General features: G+C 32.9%; 3 protein-coding genes across 3 annotated transcripts; 1 reads left to right on the forward strand and 2 right to left on the reverse strand.

The window, feature by feature from the left end:
• Positions 1 to 733: 733 nt before the first annotated feature.
• On the forward strand, positions 734 to 3,485 carry LOC18044337 (cytochrome P450 86B1). Its single transcript, XM_006437518.2, has 2 exons — positions 734 to 2,275; positions 3,040 to 3,485. The coding sequence occupies exons 1-2, from the start codon at positions 989 to 991 to the stop codon at positions 3,433 to 3,435; spliced, it is 1,683 nt and encodes a 560-aa protein (XP_006437581.1). The 5' UTR covers positions 734 to 988; the 3' UTR covers positions 3,436 to 3,485.
• A 100-nt stretch (positions 3,486 to 3,585) lies between these two features.
• LOC18044806 (uncharacterized protein YpgQ) lies at positions 3,586 to 6,997 on the reverse strand. The gene is made up of 7 exons (XM_006437519.2): positions 6,839 to 6,997; positions 6,329 to 6,359; positions 6,214 to 6,232; positions 5,705 to 5,802; positions 4,541 to 4,639; positions 4,011 to 4,183; positions 3,586 to 3,848 (listed from the first exon to the last, which is right to left on the reverse strand). Exons 1-7 carry the CDS (start codon positions 6,995 to 6,997, stop codon positions 3,762 to 3,764), a joined length of 666 nt encoding a protein of 221 aa, XP_006437582.1. The 3' UTR covers positions 3,586 to 3,761.
• A 1,073-nt stretch (positions 6,998 to 8,070) lies between these two features.
• LOC18044807 (mitogen-activated protein kinase kinase kinase 17) lies at positions 8,071 to 9,247 on the reverse strand. Its single transcript, XM_006437520.2, has one exon. It carries the CDS (start codon positions 9,160 to 9,162, stop codon positions 8,071 to 8,073), a length of 1,092 nt encoding a protein of 363 aa, XP_006437583.2. The 5' UTR covers positions 9,163 to 9,247.
• Between the last annotated feature and the right edge of the window lie 10,969 nt (positions 9,248 to 20,216).

Genomic DNA, 20,216 nt, shown 5'->3' on the forward strand with positions numbered 1-20,216 from the left:
CTCTTACTTATAAAACTGTTATTTGTTTACATATATTTTACTCAAAAGAAACTCATAGGAAAATTAATCGGGTTTTTTTGAATTAATTAGAGTAAATGTTTCAATCTTGAATCATCAAATCGAAGTCTCAAAAAGAATTTTAAAAGATTATCCTAAATCTTTGAAATAGTTATAGATCACCAATTTCATCACCAATTTCATAAACCAAAAATGCAAGAAATAAAAAAGGTACTTAGATGACCCACATACAATTAATTAAACCACTATCCAATATCAACTTCACTGTATTCATATGCAGCAATTTCTACTTAGAAAACTGGAGGTGGGTTTCAGTCCTTGTCCTCAAGTAGATTCAATCCAAAATCAAAGCTGAGAAATAATTTGGCCAAGTGTAATAGTCTAGACCCATCAAGGTTACGTAGCTGGCTAAAATTTTGCCACGTATATTATACTTAGAGATAAAGCTATTGATTAACATTAACCAATACCACCTATCAATTTTGTTCTATGTGCTAATTAAAACAATGGATCGTCACATTATATTAATTGTTGCATTAAACAAAGCGCAAAAATGAAAAAAAAAAACTTGGCCAATTAAAACTGTGGAAACAGTTGCCGCTTAGGTTATCCGTCGCCACCCACTTTCCATCCTCTTGAAAATTTTCATGTTTCAAGACCCGAATGTTAGTTGTAGTAATTCACCTTTGACACTCTAAAAAGAATTGACATCAACTTCAATTCTCATTGGTCTTTGACAAGATTGCAAAACATTCCTATAACCCTAAAAAGTAGCCCATAACATCAATAGTCACATGTTCCTCAAAGCGAATAGCCCCCACACAGACACACAAATTTTAACTTTCAGCTCACCAAATCAAACCAATTTGAGCCGAAACTTTGCACGCCAAGAAAACACGAACTAGCTAGCACCCCCCATATAACACATGACCAGCAACATTCATTCCCAACTAATTAACCTGTGCGTGCAATGCATAGCAATTGCATTTCCTATCAACCAAACACCATGATCAGCCCTAGCTCTAATCTCACTTCCCTCTCCTCCTCCGATCACAAACTCGCCGGAAACTTCGTTTCCCGGGGGCTCTTTTTCTTGCTTGACGTCCAAATTTTAGAGCTTTTTCTAGCCCTATTTGTCTTCATAGCCATACATTCACTGAGGCAGAAAAAACGTTACGGGCTGCCCATATGGCCATTCCTAGGCATGTTACCGTCTCTCATCTCCGGTCTCCAGGGCAACATGTACGAATGGATGACCGACATCATTATAAGCCAAAACGGAACGTTTAGATTCAAAGGTCCCTGGCTTAGCAGCCTCAATTGTGTCGTCACCTCCGATCCTCGTAACCTTGAGCATCTTCTCAAGACCAAGTTCCCCAACTTCCCTAAAGGACATTACTTCCGCGACACCGTTCGTGATCTTTTGGGTGACGGGATATTCAACGCCGACGACGAGACGTGGCTCCGGCAAAGAAAGACCTCCAGCATCGAGTTCCATTCTGCAAAGTTCCGGCAAATGACGACCGAGTCGTTGTTCGAGCTTGTGCACTCCAGACTCTTACCTGTCCTCGAAAGTTCATTAAACAGCTCGGCGGCTATTGATCTACAGGACGTATTACTGAGACTGACGTTCGATAATGTATGCATGATAGCTTTCGGGGCTGATCCGGGGTGTTTACGGGTAGGGTTACCCGAGATCCCGTTTGCTAAGGCCTTCGAGGATGCAACCGAGGCGACGGTGTTGCGTTTCGTCACCCCAACTTGTGTGTGGAAAACGATGAGGTTTCTTGATATAGGTAACGAGAAGAAGCTGAAAAGATCCATAAAGGGTGTCGATGAGTTTGCTGATGAAGTGATACTAACTCGAAAGAAGGAGCTGTCCATGCAAAGCAACAGCATGATGCAGAGATCAGATATATTGACTGTGTTCATGAGGTTAAAGGATGAGCAGGGGGTGCCATTCTCGGATAAGTTCTTGCGGGATATTTGTGTCAACTTTATTCTTGCCGGAAGGGATACCTCTTCGGTGGCACTGAGCTGGTTCTTCTGGTTGCTTGATCGGAATCCGGAGGTCGAGGAGAAGATTCTTGGGGAGGTTTGTGGGATAATTGCTGAAAGAGAAGACGGGAAAATGAAGGAGAGTAGCAGTAATTCATTGGTGTTTAAGCCTGAGGAGATTAAAAAAATGGATTATTTGCAAGCTGCATTATCAGAGGCTTTGAGGTTGTATCCCTCTGTGCCTGTTGATCACAAAGAGGTAATTCATTAACTAATTAGTTAATAATCACCTTTTGATTTATGCTTTTACATTATCATTTTTTGGGTAATTTTTTCATTAGGTTGCCATGATCATAATATGAAAATTGATCAGAATTTAAATTTGATTGTGAGCATTTTGTTTTTATGAATGTTATACGTTAATAGAAGATAAAGGTACATAGAGAACAACATGTGACTCCTTGTATGCTAATGGAAAGTTGCAAAATGGGTTAATACAATTAATTTTATTTGATCCTTTGATAAGCTATGATTTGGTCAATTTCTTGTTTACCTAACGACATATATCTTTATTATGTTTGGATGTTAAGACATCATCGAAAAAGAATTTAGTTAAAAAGAATTGTGAAACTTGAAGTTGATTACCTAAATATAGACGACGAATTAAACTAAGACCTAATATAAATATAGGTCTAAACTAATTGAAGGTCTTACATTCATCATTTTTTCTGTCCTTTTCCCTTCGCATTTGAAAAAACCATTTATATCCTTGCTTAAAGTAATGGCACAAAGGTCCTTAATTTAAGAGTCTATTGATTAAACGGGAAGAAACTTAAGAGACAATTACTTAAGCATTTCACAACTGGAAGATTATACAAGAATATTTATGTAAACATGGCGGGCTCAGACTCATTCTTGTAGCCATTGAGTCTTTTTGATGATACCCCTTCTTGTTAAATATCCGCTCAAAATGTCACTTTTGTATGATATTTCAATAAAATTTCATATTGTAATTGTGTTTAGGTGGTTGAAGACGATGTATTTCCAGATGGGACAGCTGTAAAGAAGGGAACAAAAGTGATATATGCAATTTATGCAATGGGAAGAATGGAGGCAATATGGGGAAAGGATTGTAGAGAATTCAAGCCAGAAAGATGGCTAAGAGACGGCCGTTATACGAGTGAATCAGCCTACAAGTTCACTGCCTTCAACGGTGGCCCCAGGCTCTGCCTCGGCAAAGATTTCGCCTACTATCAGATGAAATACGCTGCCGCCTCCATCATTTACCGCTACCGTGTTAAGGTGGTGAAGGGTCATCCGGTGGTACCGAAGCTTGCGTTGACAATGTACATGAAGCATGGCTTGAAGGTGAACCTATGCAAGCGAGATGAGTCTGAGCTGCAAAAATACTTCAAGTGAATGATAAATTGAGAGCTCACTTTGAGTCAATAAAATATGTTTGCTTTTCATAATTTTTTAGCCTTATTATTATTATTGGTATTGCAATATATATTTGTTAGAAATGCATGGAATTGATTGAAACATAATTTAGATTGAAATATAAAGGGTTGTATTTAAATATGTTCACAGATATTACATCTGAATAAAGGAGTTGATGATGCTTATTGGACTGTTCATTCATGTCATCATTACATATTGTTACTTACAAATACTTGATTCTGAATTTTAATTATATCAGTACGAAGTTGAATATGAAATCATTTGAAATGGGAAGAATTAAAGAATCAAGCTTTCCCATCCCACTCTTCATAGAACTCCATCAAAAATTCCTCCATGAACTTGTGTCTTTTCTCTGCCCTTCTCCGCCCAGCCTGATAAATATGAGTTTAAACAATGCTCAAATTCCATTGTACTCTATAATCAATCACATAATAATGTAACGATATTGATGCAACATGCAAATACGTTTATTCAACTGTAGGTTCGTGAGACAAGCCAATATGACGGTACGCATCAAATTCAATTCATGTTACCTCTGTTTTCATCAAGTCCTTTAGCTTGAGAAGCTTCTCATGAAAATGGTTCACTGTTGTCTGCTCCTCTTTCTTCATGTACTGTTCTTTAGATACATCTGACCGCGGCTTAATGGCAGGATCATGAAGAACTCTGTTCCGACTTCCACCAAACGTAAAGCAGCGAGCAATTCCTGAAATTGATGGCCGATATAAAATTTTATTTCCAGGAGAATTACAATATCCTCTGATAGTCTGATATCCCAAGCAGTTAGCACTGAAAGTATTCACCAAATTAAACAGAAATACTAAACTTTATGAACAATGAATATTGATGAAATACAAAAAGAAAGCAACCTTGCCTCTCGAGACCAAGAGCCATTGAAATGGAAAACGCTATCTCAGAATATAATTCTTGAAGTTGGGAAATGTAAAACAGTATAAAGTCCGTAGAAGTTTGAACTCATCATACTTGTTTAAGTTAGATGAAAGAAAATGATAGATGAAAAACTGGTTTTCAGGTTGAAGCATTTTTCAATTTAAAAAATTACCAATAGCACCAATTGCGTCAAGCCGATCAGCATCTTGCACCACACCAAACTCTGGAGAAAATTCAGCATTTGCAAGCCCGGCAATTTCATCTTTGAAACCTGAAAATTGGAATATAGGTAACTCTTAAGAGTTCTGTTTTTTATCTATTAATGCCTATTTGACCAAGCATACAAGAAAAGCACAAATGCCTCATGCAAACAAAACTGCAAAAGCTAAATACAACTGAATGTGAATCGATAACTGACTAGGACCTAAAGAACCTGAATATATAAAGAATTCTGAATAGCTGGAAATTGTGCATACTTGTGTGTCTGAAACAGAAAAACAATAGAAATTCATACCTAAGATAGAATCGATCTGTGTCAAAGGAAAGAGGTAAATAACCTAGACAACAATCAAGAAAAAAGTTGAATCCCAAAGAAGGGAAAAAAGAAAGAAAAAGAAGCTAGAGACTTTGTGGGCACTATCATCATGGTGAGGAAATATATGATGTAATGGACAAAAATCAAAACGAAGGAGCACACAATAATACAAAATACAAAGATACAAGTTCAGAGCGCCATCCCTGTAATCACAATATGCATACAAATACAGCAGCAAAGTATAAAATCTAGAGCACTAACATCTCCATCTCCATAAATGCAATATGTATTATGCATATGTACTAAAGCAAACATGCCGTATACACATGTCCCAGCAACTGCAGTATGTATATCATAAATGACTTTGCCTTTGAAACACCCTTTTCTTGCTTTATGACATAACAACAATTGCACTATGGCTACGTTTTTTTAGAGAATAAATGAAATAAAATTGGTAATAAAGATTTGAAAAGTAAATAAATAACTAAGGAAAAAAACAAAAACAGTGTTTAACACTGAAATCTGCAGGTAATATAAGGAAGACATAATGCACTATTGAGACAATGAAGAAAAAGAGTCATTGAATAGACAACAGCACCCAAAGATTCTCAAATGCCATAAAAATTTGCCACAAATACAATAATTAAAAGCAGTAATCACCAAATTCTGTGGGTGAAATTATACATATCAGATCTGAAAGTAAATTCACATACTTGGAACAATAAAGGGAAGAAGTAAAATGTAATCAGAAATTCAGAACATTGGTAAATTCATAAACAACAGCTATAAGAAATAGCTCACCCATTTTCTTAATGATATTTAATATTCTCATTTTCTTGCTTTCTTCTAACCCCTCATCCTCAAGAAAATTCTCAACTATCTTCTCCTCAGATGGATCTCTACATGAAATAGCAGTAACTTACAGATCAGGAATGGATAGGAGGCAAATTCAAACAAAAGGTTTAGAGAAGGAGAGAGGGATGAAAAAGAAATCAGTCCACCAGGCCTTATGTAAGCAGAAAATTAAACTTCAATTATATAGTTCTGGAACACAAAGGTAAGAGTCAGACATTGGCGCACTTAAAAGCAGTTTAAAAGTATGAAAATAGCTTACAATATATGATCAAAACTATAATAATACATTATTTGCATGCATTAAACAAACACAAGCTCCATCAATGAGCAATTTTCCAGAAACCCAACAGGGGATTTAACTTTTGTACCAGCCAAATATGTAAAATGTATAATAAATATCGAACCAAATAGCATGTTCATCCGAGGATTGAGCCAACGCAAGAGTAAGTGCAAACCTCAGATACTTGTAGTCACCTGCAGTAAACATCCGGAATGAGAAATTATTAGCAATTTTCAAAGAATACAATAAACAAGATAGCAATGAAAGGCATTTCAAAATCGTACAAATACCTATATCATGGAGAAGTGCAGCAAGCTCCACCTGCGGGCCACACGAAACGAAGAATAGTTTATAGAAGAAGCCACAGTTAAAGGAGGAACTAACAAAATCATCAAAGTTCCTCCTTGCATCCAACTAAATTAGACAGAGTAGCAAATAATAGGTATCTATATCGGCACAGCGACTCTATACCATCACACAATGATGGTAAAGCGTTGAATCTTGAGTTGCATATTTTATCACAAAAGCAAATATACAGCGTTGAATCTTGAGTTAAATATTTTATCACAGAAGCAAATAAAGTACCACTCCACCTACAAAGCTGGGATTACATAGTTTGAATTTCAACTGACGTATCATCTGATGTGTCACACTCAGTGACACGACCTAAGTGAGTAAATTAGCGGTAATAATCAGCTATTTGGGCATGAATTATTCTTGTGGTTCAAATTTTATAGACAAAAAGTGAGAAATTAATTGGAAAAAAAAGGGGGGGGGGGGGGTGTTAAGAGGAACAATACGATTTCCATGGAGTCGGGATTGGAAGCGAGGCCTTCCTCACGCGCGAGGGAGAGGGCGAGGTCTCTGACCCTCCAAACGTGAGAAGCGTCATGCGACGCGTCGTTTCCTTTCATGCTTCTCTCCACCAGCTTCTCTGCTTTTCTCACTCTGCTCTCCATTTTACCCTGCAAACGACGCAACACAGACCGCTACGCAAAATACAAATACCTGCTACTGATTTTGATTTTATTTCGGGGAACTTTTGCAAGGACGTGCTTCATTGACTTCAAAATTTGACAAACGTGATGCCATTATCATTTATTTTATAGACATGTCAAATGTTCTGTGAAAAGTCTAAAATGCATTGAGTCTCCATCCATTTTCCTTTCGTACAGGTGATATCTTTTATTAATGAACGAAAAAAGGAAAAAAAAATTATAGTACCACCCAGTATCCTAACTTCCAAGCAAATGCAAAGAAGCTAACTAACATTTGAAAAGGAGACCTTTTCTGATCTCCAAACCAAGTAAGTAGGTGGACACAATCCAAATACCATATTAACTGAATCAGCAACCACAACTTAGGCTTTAATATGTATTATAGGAGCCCTCAACTACCATTTTTTAGCTTGTGACTGCCTAGCTGGTTAGTCACCGTCAGGATGCCGGCATACAGAGGGAGCACGGAACATGATGATACTAAAAGAAAGATCAACAACCATGTAAATGGTGAAACCGATGTGGGAAAAGATCCCCATTAAGTATGGCGTCTCAAATTTTTTTGCAAGTGGTGATAATTTTCTAAGAAACTGAGAAAGGGCCAAAGATTTCTACTCTTTAACCAATATTTTCACATCTTCAGCAAGTGAAATTATGTTACGCAATCTGATAAGCATCATTTGCCAAGCCGTGTTTTTAAAAGGTCAATGTTAGAGTTCAACACCACTCAAGTTCTTCTTGGTCAATGAGGGAAGCATATAAGAAGAACATTGATTTCTAAAGCAATATTTTAAAATTGACTTCGCAATCATTGAAGCAAAACTAGTGTATATTAGAGAGTGATTAGATATTTATGTAGTTATAAATGGGTCACATTACAAACTCTTACTAATCTATACATATCGTTAATCTAAACCATGAATGAAAAAAACCTCACATTCTCTACAAAGAATAAAGAATTAGATGTCATTTACTTCACTGAAGTGTGTATATATACATAAAAGAACAACAAATGTCGCCATGAACAGAGACCGTCATCTTGCTAATGCAGGTATGGCAAAAAAGGAACGGCAGAACACTGTAGGATTTGAAGACAGCTCTTTCACGGTTATGGTTGATCCTTCATTTGTTCTTTGAGCAGAACCCCAAGAAGATAACGAGGAATTGGCCTCTAATGGTATGAAACTTATACACTCTGGAGAACAAGATTCGGCATCTGCATTAGACAAAGTCACCTGTTCTTGTGAATAATCACCCTCAAGCTCTCTAAACAATTCTTCGTCGAATCCCTTCACAAATGGATCATCCAATAGCATTTCGGCAGTAAATCTAAAGGCCGGTTTTCGCACAAAGCATCTCCTCAAAAAATCTCTGGCTTCTTTGGAAACCCTAGACGGAATTTCCGGCAAGGAATGCTCATCACCAATAATGCTAAACAACTGATCAATACTGCAATCCTCTTTCACAATCCAAGCTTGCCTTCCACTAAGCATTTCCAGAACCACACAGCCTAGGGCCCAGATATCAGAAGGGGCCTCTTGCATATGTTGAACAACAGTTTCGGGTGCCAAATAGAGTGGAGTTCCTCTCATTGAAGGATCAAACTTTTGTCTCTTGCAGTGTCTCGATCTTTTTGCCACCCCCAGATCAGCAATTTTTGCAACAAACTTGCCAGATTGAGTTGCCACAAGAAGAATATTATCTGGTTTCACATCACAATGTACATAGCCAGAGTCGTGAATGTGACCAATCCCTTCAAGAATGCACCTAGTAAAGCGTCTAACATCTTTTTCCGGTAACCCATTGCCGTTACACTTTTCAATTAAATCGCCTAGGGTTCCACCAGCAGCATATTCTAACAACAAATTGTAAGCCATCTCCCCATTTTCGCCCATTGTGATTTCTTCGCCAAAACACTCCAGCACAAAAGGGCAACCGTTGAGATTGTCGAAAACCTCCTTCTCTTTCTGGAGGGAAGCAGAAGCAGAGACTTCTGCGGATTTAACGGCCATCAATGGCGGTAAAAAGCTTGAATTCGATTTGGGTTTTGCAATAAAGACGCACCCGAAGCTTCCTTGGCCAATGACCCGGCCTCTAAACCAAGAAGTCCCATCGCTATCCATCATTGCAAACAATTTCTTCTTCTTGTTTCTCGTTTCTTGAACTTCAAGTGTTTTCTGTTTCCTTTTGGGACGAAATTCTTATTGTTGCTCGTTTCTTGAAGGGTTTTGTTTGCGCAGGTTTGATTTTGAGGCGCGCAAGGCCAGACTTTGCGTGATATATACGCAGGACTCTCGACTCGACGCTGTCGAGGAAAAAATATGACCGTTAAAATCGCGTTAATTTTGAAAACACATGGCTAAATGGGCTGGGCCAGGCCTAGTCGGTTCAGGCCATTCTTGGCGTATATATATACTTTTTATATACGCAATATATGGTTACTTTTAATTAATACCATTCTATATACGTAGTTTATGATTCATTAATTTTTAATTTTGTGAAAATGTTGTGGGTAACTTGCCTTCTATAAAGCATAGTAGTTAATTTCACAAGCCCAAAAATCTATGTATAGTGTTTCTATCATTGTATGGGAATATGTTTTAAAGAATGTGAAATTGCAATCTTATTTATACAGATTATTTTCTTTTTATTACTTAAGTAATTATTAAATAAAAAAATAGATACAGCAAGTATTGTACAACAACATTTTACTACTAAAGAAATGTAAAATTTTACAATTTGCTGCTTTTTTTCTAAGTTGACCGTTAGTTGACCTACAAAATTTCAATTTTGCCCTTACTTAAAAAACACATAAATTCTAATAAAGCTAAATAAGTTTCACTATTCTATTTAGAGCCCAAAAAATGAATTAAACGTTTATAATTGTACCAAAAAAAAATGGCAACCAAAGATTTCTATAATTATTAATTATCGATAAAATTGAACAACATACAAATGTATGATCATCGAAGCGGTCAACTAACAAAAAAATAGTAAAATACAAGATTTTATAATTCTGTAATAATAAAATATTAGGGTACAACACTTGTTGCAAGTATTTGTTATTTCACAATAATTTAAATAGTAAAAGAAAAATAACGCTATTTATATTTATGTTATCAAGGATCCATATTGTGAGACAACAACTCTACTAAAAATTAAAAATAAAATAAAATAAAAGATAAATGATACTGTGTCGTCAAACAGATAGACAAGACCACCTCCAATTGTACCATTTGGCTTTAAAAAGACTTTTAACACTGGTAATATGTTATGCGCATACATGTTACTTAGTAATAGTACACTGATGAGAGGTGGAAAAATGAGGAACGAAGGCTCATCTATATCAATAGTTTCCCAGCTAAGTATGCACAATTATTTCAAAACCAGAACAGTATTAATAATTGTGCACGGTGTATACATAAAACCAGCTTCTCAGAGTGCTGCAGGGTGTGGAAGAGGCCAGCGAAATCAGGTTCCGGCTACACTTCAGCCATCCACAGCCTTGGAAACAGCTTTGATAGCAGCAACCGATGCTCCCAAACCGCACTGCAAGATCAACAAATAAAGCCCTAACATTAATCAAACCGCACATTCTAGGTTAACTGCCCCTAATCATATGGAGGAGTGTCGTCAAACCAATTTAACAGTATCAAAACAAGAAGAGCATCAGCGGAAGGGATTTATTTTAACTGCATCATGTATAGGAAATTATTTGCTTTCCTCCCAAACATCAGATTAACCAGAAAGAGGAAAACTACCACAGGGGTCTCAAACAAAGCAGGCCCAATTATTGCATCATAAATACGGTTTTTGGTTCCAAAAAAAATTGACTAATTGATTAAATAAACATCCATTTTCAAAAGTAATTAAAAGAGCGGCCACTCAAGGGGATATCATGTAGCTATGTATGTATCTCAATCATCGAAAAGACATCTGACAATGTAGGCAATTTCCGATCATTATAGTTTCCTCAAAAGGTGACGTGGCGATAAACAAGAACATCAAAAACTCAAAAAAGAAAAGTTTTCTGGCATGGTTACAAGTCATTGTTTTTCTGATCTTACAGATTAATGGGTTCAACTAATAAAAGTCTCCCAATAGGCCTCGATTAATATTTAGTCTCGGTCATTGAAGAAACCACCACGCAATGTAGGCAGTTCTCTTCTCCTTTTTTTTACCCCAGAGAACTTCTCAAATCGTCATTGGCCACCTCAATGAAAGATTTACAAATATTGGATTTATTTCTCACATATTGTGGACTAGCATAAATCATTTTATTTGTTTTATATTTTTACGGAATTAATACGTAACCAATGTCAAATATTAATGAGCAATTTTTACAGACATATTTACTAAGTGATCAAATATTATGTTAATGATTCTAATTTTGTCGCACCCTATATAGTAGTATATTACGGACAAATATAACCTTTAGTTGTGTTATTTTATCTCATAATGAGATAATGAATTTTATACTAATACATGAGGGGTCTTTACACTCAACAATAGTATTTAAGTGATTCAACCCATTGAGAGTTTACTGTTCACAGAATTGAGGATAGAGTGCAGTGCACCTCTCTATCTTTCTCTGCCAATAGTGTGTGTGCGCGCGCGCTCGTGTTGTGATTGTGCAAATCATTCAAATGTTGAATTGAGGAAAGGAGGCAAGTTGCGGTGGCTTGGATTCAATTTGTAGTAGCCTATAGAAGTTTCATAACAAGTCTACAACCTCAGATTCATGACTAATCAACGTAAATCTCAATTTTTACTTAATTTATGTGTTTACTTAGAAATGTAAGATTAAGGGTATAAAGCTCAAATTTATTTCAGCAACAAAAACATCAAGTAAGAGAGTCTTTGTTACGTTAGCAACAATGGCAATGAAACAGCATATAACAGTTTTATCTTTTAAATGCATGATTAGAAACACAAAGCCGCCCAACAAATAAACACATGGGATTATAGTGAAATAGAACATTAATTACAATGAAATAAGTAGTATACCCCTTCATCCTCATAATTATCACTTCCTTCCTCTTCATTATGACCTAAATAGGCAATAAAATAGCAATCACTTAGATTTCATAAAATAAGCAGTAGAACTAATGAAGCGATTGTTCGAATAGACTTTGCCTAACAAATATGAGCAAAATTCTCAACTCGACGCTATCGAGAAAACAATAGGACCGTTAATATTGATAATGAAATGGGCCGGCCCGAGTCAGTTCAGGCATCCTGGAGTCGAGCTAGAGCCGTCCTCCATAATTTACATATGAGAAAAGGACAAACACACCCCCAACATTTAGATAAAGGGATAAAAATTTTCTTAATATTTTAAAAATAATATTTACACCCTAATTTATTATAATTTTACCATTATACCCTTCTAGCATATAAATTTTTTTATTAAATATCCAATTTGTCTATATATTGTTAATAAAATTGTAAATAGACAAATTGGATATTATAAAAAAAATTAAATATACCCTCATTCCCTAATTCCTCTATTTAAATTTTTATCAATAACTAATTTTCAAAAAAGACATCTATACACCTAAAAAAATTGTAAATAAATTATAATTTTAAAAATAAAATTGGTTATTAATAATCAATTTTATTTAAACTTTAAACTTGTATATTTAACAATTCTCCACATGTCAATCATTTAAACTTGTACATTTATAACCAATTTTCAATGTTATTAATAACCAATTTTATTTTTAAAATTATAATTTATTTACAATTTTTTTAAGTGTGTAGATATCTTTTTTGAAAATTAGTTATTGATAAAAATTTAAATAGAGGAATGAGACAATGAAGGTATAGTTATAATTTTATTAACAATATATAGACAAATTGGATAATCTAATAATTTTTTTATATGCTAGAAGGGTATAATGGTAAAATTATAATAAATTGGGGGTATAAATATCTTTTTTAAAACGTTAGGGGAATTTTTATCCCTTTACCTAAAGCGTTAGGGGTGTGCTTGTCCTTTTCCCTTTACATATTTCTGTTAACACTATACACGTAAGAAGTTCACCTGTGGAAGCTTTCTTTAAAATAACATTAATTAATTTTATAAGACCAAAAATCCAAGAATGTCTAAAAATAAAATGATACAAAGTGTTTGTCAATTTTGGGAGTTGCAATATTCATCTTGTCGGGGGTGGGTAGGGGGTCCGCCTCCTTCACTTACGTTGCAGCGCTTACTTGATGACGCTTTGTATCAATTTTCCAATCTGACCCTGACATTGTTTCTTTTTAAGGGCTTGCCTATGGTAATTGTAATCTTGAGATTAGGGTCCTCTCCCGATCTTACCATTCTTGATCTTTTAATACTATTATACCATGTGTCATGTAGTAATAATAAATAAATAAGATTTAACTTTTTTATATTTTAAATTTGGTAATCACCAATAAACACATAAATTTTTACTTAAGAGAAGATTTTAATCCGTAATCTTTTTTTAATAGTTTACGTTCAACTTGCAATATGCATGCATTTTCGATTTATAGCTTTAAAACAACTAACAATTAATTTGTAATATTAAATACAATATAGAATTGTACAATAAAATTAAAGGATTATACATTGAATTTTTTCTTTTTATTTTTAATGGTCTACAATCTACAGATATGTACAATTTAAAATAGGAGTATAAATTTATACATTTTGCAATTCAATCCAAAGGTCTATCGAGCATAGTTTGAGAATTTACATATATTAGGAGGTGAAACCTGTACTCTAATGTATAGAAAATATAATTCCATTACTCTATGCAAAGTGCTTGTTGAATTGAACAAATAGTTGCCATAATGACTCAAATAAAATGTTACTATTTGTTGCACAAGTACGTAAAGTTATTGTTATAAATATATAATTAAAAAAAGTTAAAAATGAAGGGGGCGGGGGGGGGGGGGGGGGAGAAAAGCAAGGAAACTTTACCAGATGATGTAAATATTACATGTTTCAAAGAGTTATGTGGTTTAAAAATATGAATCCAAACTCACATAAGTCATAAGAAAGGTAGTGAATAATAAAATTTTCTTTTTGTTTTTGCATGTTGTGATATTTTGACAAACAGTGAGATTTGGGTTGAATTTTATGATCAATTTAGTGTTTTTTTTTTTTTAATTTTGGGGCAATCCAGCACTTAAAAAAAATTCTATTAACAGAAGGTTCTATTTTGTAAGAATTTCCTTTGGAAAAGTGGTGCAGCTGACAAAGGCTGAATACTGGATTATCAATCAAGGCTCAAATATAGCACATATATAGTACAAAGAATAATAATCGAATGTTCTCTTTGAAAACTATTACATTGTCATAATTGAACCGTTTTCAACTTTTCATAATTGTTAATCCTGAACTTTTCCATTATGTACGCACCTGAGAATTGTCCGCTAACTTAGGATGTGTTTGAGAATGACGTTGAGGTTAGATAATTATAATTTAAAAGTTGCAGCACTAAAATATTTAGTAAACAATATTGGAAGATTTATTCATACGATTTTTCACTTATATAATAGAAAATTTATTATATCTTTAATAATTTTATTAAAATTATTATTTAAAATTTATATTTATTACATATTATTAATTTTTATTTTATAGTTATAATTTTTTTCACAACAGTTGTAGTTTAAAAGTTACAACATCTCAATCTCAAACAAAACCTTAAATAGATGGTAATCAATTTTTCATGTTTATCTAGGGAGAAATTTTTTTCTTCAAAATATTTAGAGACAAATTTATTATGTGCTGGTAACAAATAACCGATTACGTTATCATCGGATTCTTTAAAAAAAAAAATAGAACTTTTGTGGTTTTTTTTTTCAAACTATTTTACTAGATATCACATGTCATGTCTTCGACTGAGAGGAAAGCTTATAATTAAATTTCAACATAATTTGTCATGACAATGCATTTTAATTTTTCAATTTAATTCCTCGTCAAAGATAAAACAATGTAGTAGATAGCCCTAGCCGCTAGAAAACCTAACCTTGGTTGGATTTGGATAATTGTATTTACATATTGTGTCAAACTAAAGCCAAATGATTAAAAACAAAGGAAAAACAAAAGTGGGCATATGTTTACTTTCTTCTAATTCATAAGACCTTCTAGATTGGGTACAAAAGTTCTTATTCGAATTTTGTTCACATTATATTTAAAGTTGTATTATGTTTAAATTATTTTTATCAAATGTGGCTTGATCATTAAACAACTTAAGTCGACCATAAATAAATATTATTCTTTAGTTAATTTTGAGAGCACGATAGCTAAATTGTTTTTTAAAGACATTTTCAATTAAAATAATTTTCAATCCATATTTTTAAGCATTCACATATTTTTACTCTTTCTCGATAATTAACATTTACATTTTACAATAGTTATGAACTAAAAGTTACAGCACCCCAATCTTCAACCTACGACAATTTCCTCTAATTCGCAATTAAATCAAGGTTTCATCGACCACGATGATCTTATCAAAATTCTATCACGACGTTATATTCTTATTTAAGTAATATATTGTATAAGTTTTATTAAGATATGGCCAAGATTTTGAATACTTCACCAAAACACTAAAATTGTATCTTGTTTAATTAATTTCAAGGATTGCATGTGAGACGCGTTGTGTGCATTAATTATGTATAGACAAGGGATTCACGACAAGCCTGTCCATTTTTTTTTTCTTAATCTCCAAGATTTGTTTCTGATATCTCTTTTCAAAAAAATAAAAAAAAATTGTTTGTTAATTAAGTTGGTTTAATTCTGACTCAGATCGATCTTGAGCTGCGGGTCAACAATTAGTTCCTAAATAAAACAAATATATAATATGCCATTGATAAAGTCGTACTCAAAAAACAGTGCCGCGGAACGATTAGAAAATAAATAAATTAAGAAACTATTAATTTCCTGTGATCCTTCTTATAACAATTTTTTAAACTCCAATTAGTCATTATAAAATGAGTGATGATACAGCCACAAACTTTTACACAAATTTATCTTGTACAAACTGACGTGGCATTAATTTATTGGTTGAATAAAAATATAAAATAATAAAAACAAATCATATGGGTCAAATGATATTTAATTCAACCAATCTTATCATGCCACATGAATTTGTACAAATTAAATTTGTACAAGAGTTTGTGGCTCTATTATTACTCTTATAAAATACAGCTGGTTTCAAACCTCTAAATGGCATGATTTTTTTTTCTTAATTAAAAAAAATTAGCAAAGCCATGAATTTAAAACGTCACATAGTTAATTGAATCAAAACCTCGGTTGTTATTGGTCACATCATCAATTGTAAGAATGATAAGTGCGAGGAATATCAATGTGACGAAGCAAAAATTAATTAAATTACACAAATACAATTAGCAGCCTCACCGTGGCCCATTGGTTATATAATTACGAACGAATTTGTTTTAATTGGATGGAGGTATTAAGTCATCTTCGTAGATTACGAATGTTGTGAAATTTGTAATTTGAATAGACTTTGGAATTTTACGAAGGTTGAAAGAAATGAAACATAAATAAATCGAAACAGGTGCTGGTAAGCTGTAGAATCAGTGGAAGCACGTATGGTACACGATTACGCCTCTAAAGTCCAAGTCTTCATCTCTTAAAAAAAGAAAATTCCCTGTATTCATAAAATCTGCTTGAGTTTACCCAAATACCGATTATTATAATTTGGTGCGTTCATCTCTTCTAGGGCTTTTGATTTTGATTTTTATTATTTGCCATTAACAAAGCTTTGATTTCACACTTACATACGCACCAAAAAGGGGAAAAATAGAAAAAGAAAAAAGAAGCTACGACTATATGACAAATACTTGTATGAAAATGCTTAGGGATGAAGCCAATTTTAGAAGAACGGTTTCAAAATGGATTAAGTTTGGACATTGTGCATTAAAAAATTCTTATTTTTCTATAAGGGTAGACTTTTTCTAAATAAATAATGACATAATTTATTATGGGTCTTACTAAATTATAGCGGTTGTAACTTAAGGTTCATACAAAAATCATGCAGGTTCCACCACCTATTACAATTTTTTGCATGTTTTTTTATAAGCTGTAAGTTACAATAGATGTAACTTAACAATTACCATTTATTATAGTTCCCACTTTTTATCATTTAAGTGTATAATTTTTTTAAAATAAATGTTGATTACACATTTAATGTTAATGGTATGAGAAAAAAATATATTTTTTGAGTTCTTTACTTGTGTCTCTCATCATCAAGTTAATTAATGTGATTTGTTTGTCCAAAAATATGAATGGTTTTATATGTTAAACAGCCATATTTATCTTTCAATAGTGAAATTTGAATATTACTAATCTTATGATGATAGTGATGTCGTAGGTAATTTGAAAAATTGGGGAATGTAAGTTCTAAAAGTAAGAACATTAGAGCCAAAAATTTGTGTTCCCCTTTTTCAAAATATTATCTTATAAATTACTTATAAAGGTTAACATCAATCGCCCCCAAAATTGGAATTGGTGGGTTACTTTTACTTGCCCACATTGTCCGTAATCACCTACCCTCTTATAGGTACATTCTTGTCATTAAATGTATATTTATGGGTAAATGACAATTTTGTCTTTATAAAACCATTACGTCAAATATGAAAAATCAGTAAAATAAATAAATAAATTGATGAGGTGTAAGGTTACAAATTATCATTTTAACAAACACATAAATTTTATAATAGAGCAATGAGCAATCGTAATCGTGGTTTGGTACGTTGAGGAATTTATATTATATACGATTTTACAGTTTTTACTTAATAAAGAGATATGTTATATAACAAGAACAGCATATATTTAATTTAACCATCGTTGGCTGCGCACAAACTTGCTGAATATGGAATATTTGCTGTCGGGAGGCGGCTTATCTTGAATTTTTCTTATTACTTAATAAATTATGATAAAAAAATAATTTATCAATTGATCCCATCCAAGTTAACCATTGATATCTGAAGTATAAACATAGTATTGAGTAGTGCATACGATACGATCAATGGTTCAAAATTTAGATCATGATTTTAAGTTGATATACCCAACTCTTTTAATTTTACTTAATAACGATAAAATATTTTAATAGTAATAATACTATACTTACATAGCTGGGATTAATAATTGTTTAAGATCTAATTAACCTTATAACTCATTATTAATGTGTTAAATCTTTTAACACTAATAAATTAGTGACACGTCGGATATCATGTTATTTATTGCGCAAAGTGTGTTTATACATATTATTCCTCTTTTTTAATTAATTAAGTAATGCTATCCACTATCCACACATCAACCAAATTAATTGTGATTTTGTTAGATACAGTAGTTATTGCATGGGCTCCACCAGCACCTCTCTAAATGAACGTATGGGCTATGCATATTATGCCTTAAATGATCTTTCACTATCAACAACTAAGCATATATCTCATGAGAAAAAAACAAAAAGGAAAAAGAAAAATCGAAGTTCTTGGATATTGAAAAAAAAATCTTCGTAGTTCTTCTCCAATTTTTTACAAATCAATTCTACATGGTGTATGGTTCTGTTAATTACATGTTTACTCATTTTAATTTTATTACATATGCATTTTATTTAAAATATGAACAGAAACACATTTCATAATTTCATAGATGATCCAATTATTCATATAAATATTGATGCCTTAATTTGAAAATTAAAAGAAAATGATTGAGACTAGATCTAGGGTAAATGTTAGTATGAGATTTGAAATTTGGATAACAACAATGTGCCTGCCGAAAAGCAAAAAGGTCACTCCCCGTATTCCTTGGACAAATGGAGGCACTTGATTTAAAAAAGGGCAAGAATTGGAGAGCTAATTATACAGTTACTTTCCGGTAGATAAGACTTTAGGTAAAGTCCATGAAAAGTACAAACAAATTCAATGATATCATATTTGTTAAATTATCAGGGCACGCTAAACCCGTATGGTAAGCGGACAAGTGGTGAAATTATGAAAATGGAGAGAGTGCAATACACAAGTACAATCATTTATATCCGGGATCACAACATCTGAATCCCTATGTTATTAAAGTTTCTTAATTAAGAACATAATTGGTTCGGTTTTATCAACTATGTCATTATCACAAGTTTATTACCCATTTGGTATGGCTTCTCTACTGTTATAGTACTATGCTTACGACGACGGATTAATTACAAATGCTATTTTATTATAGTTGAAGTTGATGACATTCTTTAAAGAGTTAAGCTGTTTGTGTTAAGATCTGTCTTAAATATTATTTTTAGACCTTTAATTATTGGTTTAAAATTTTGAGTCAGTTGATATTTTTAACATGGTATTGGAGTCAAAGTCTTAAAATTGATTCCCTCTAAGGGAAAATCCTCATTATTGAGTTATTGTCTTTCGATTCATCTATGAGCCTCTGGCTTACGTTTTACTTAATGTCTAACATAAGTGAACTTCTTAACGCATATTAATCTTTTGGATTAAGCGAGTCTCTAAAAATATTAATAATCTAAAGAATTTTGATTTTATTTTTTATAAAATAATCATAAAAATTTTATATATTAAGAAATTAGATGACCATTAAATGCTGTGCACAATTATTAATTATGGCTTGAAGCTATGTATAATTGGCAACTAATTAAATAACTAAAAAAAATTTGTTTAAATTTTACATGCAAAAGCTCTCTGCTGAAAACATTTTATTAAATCAAACTTCGGTAGTGAGCTATGCACTCTCATCCTCCATTGTGGCAATCAGAATTCTTCAATATCATAAGGCATAATTCGATCACTTAAACTAGGGGCATGCAGCAAACACATGAACATAGTGTGTCGTTACTTGATAAATCTTAAAAGAATGGGAAACTCTTTTACGTTATTTCCTCAAAGAAATTTGGATAAGAGAATGAATCTGACAATCTGTACATGACAGAACTGTCCAGGGGGCTGAACAAGAAGAAGAAAGAGTAAAAGTTTAAAAACGTGGACAAGATGTAAACGTGTGAGAACAACGACTCTGCCACCAAAAGTCCAAGTCCTCCTTTCTAACCAAACGATGTACAAGCTTATCGAAAATGATTTTTTTTTAATAAAAAATTAAAATTTAAAAATTAAAAATCTGTTTTATTTAAATAATTTAATATTAATTTTGGCTTATAAAAATATATAG

Source organism: Citrus clementina, unplaced genomic scaffold, assembly GCF_000493195.1.
Source record: "Citrus clementina cultivar Clemenules unplaced genomic scaffold, Citrus_clementina_v1.0 scaffold_4, whole genome shotgun sequence".
Classification (NCBI taxonomy): Eukaryota; Viridiplantae; Streptophyta; class Magnoliopsida; order Sapindales; family Rutaceae; genus Citrus; species Citrus x clementina.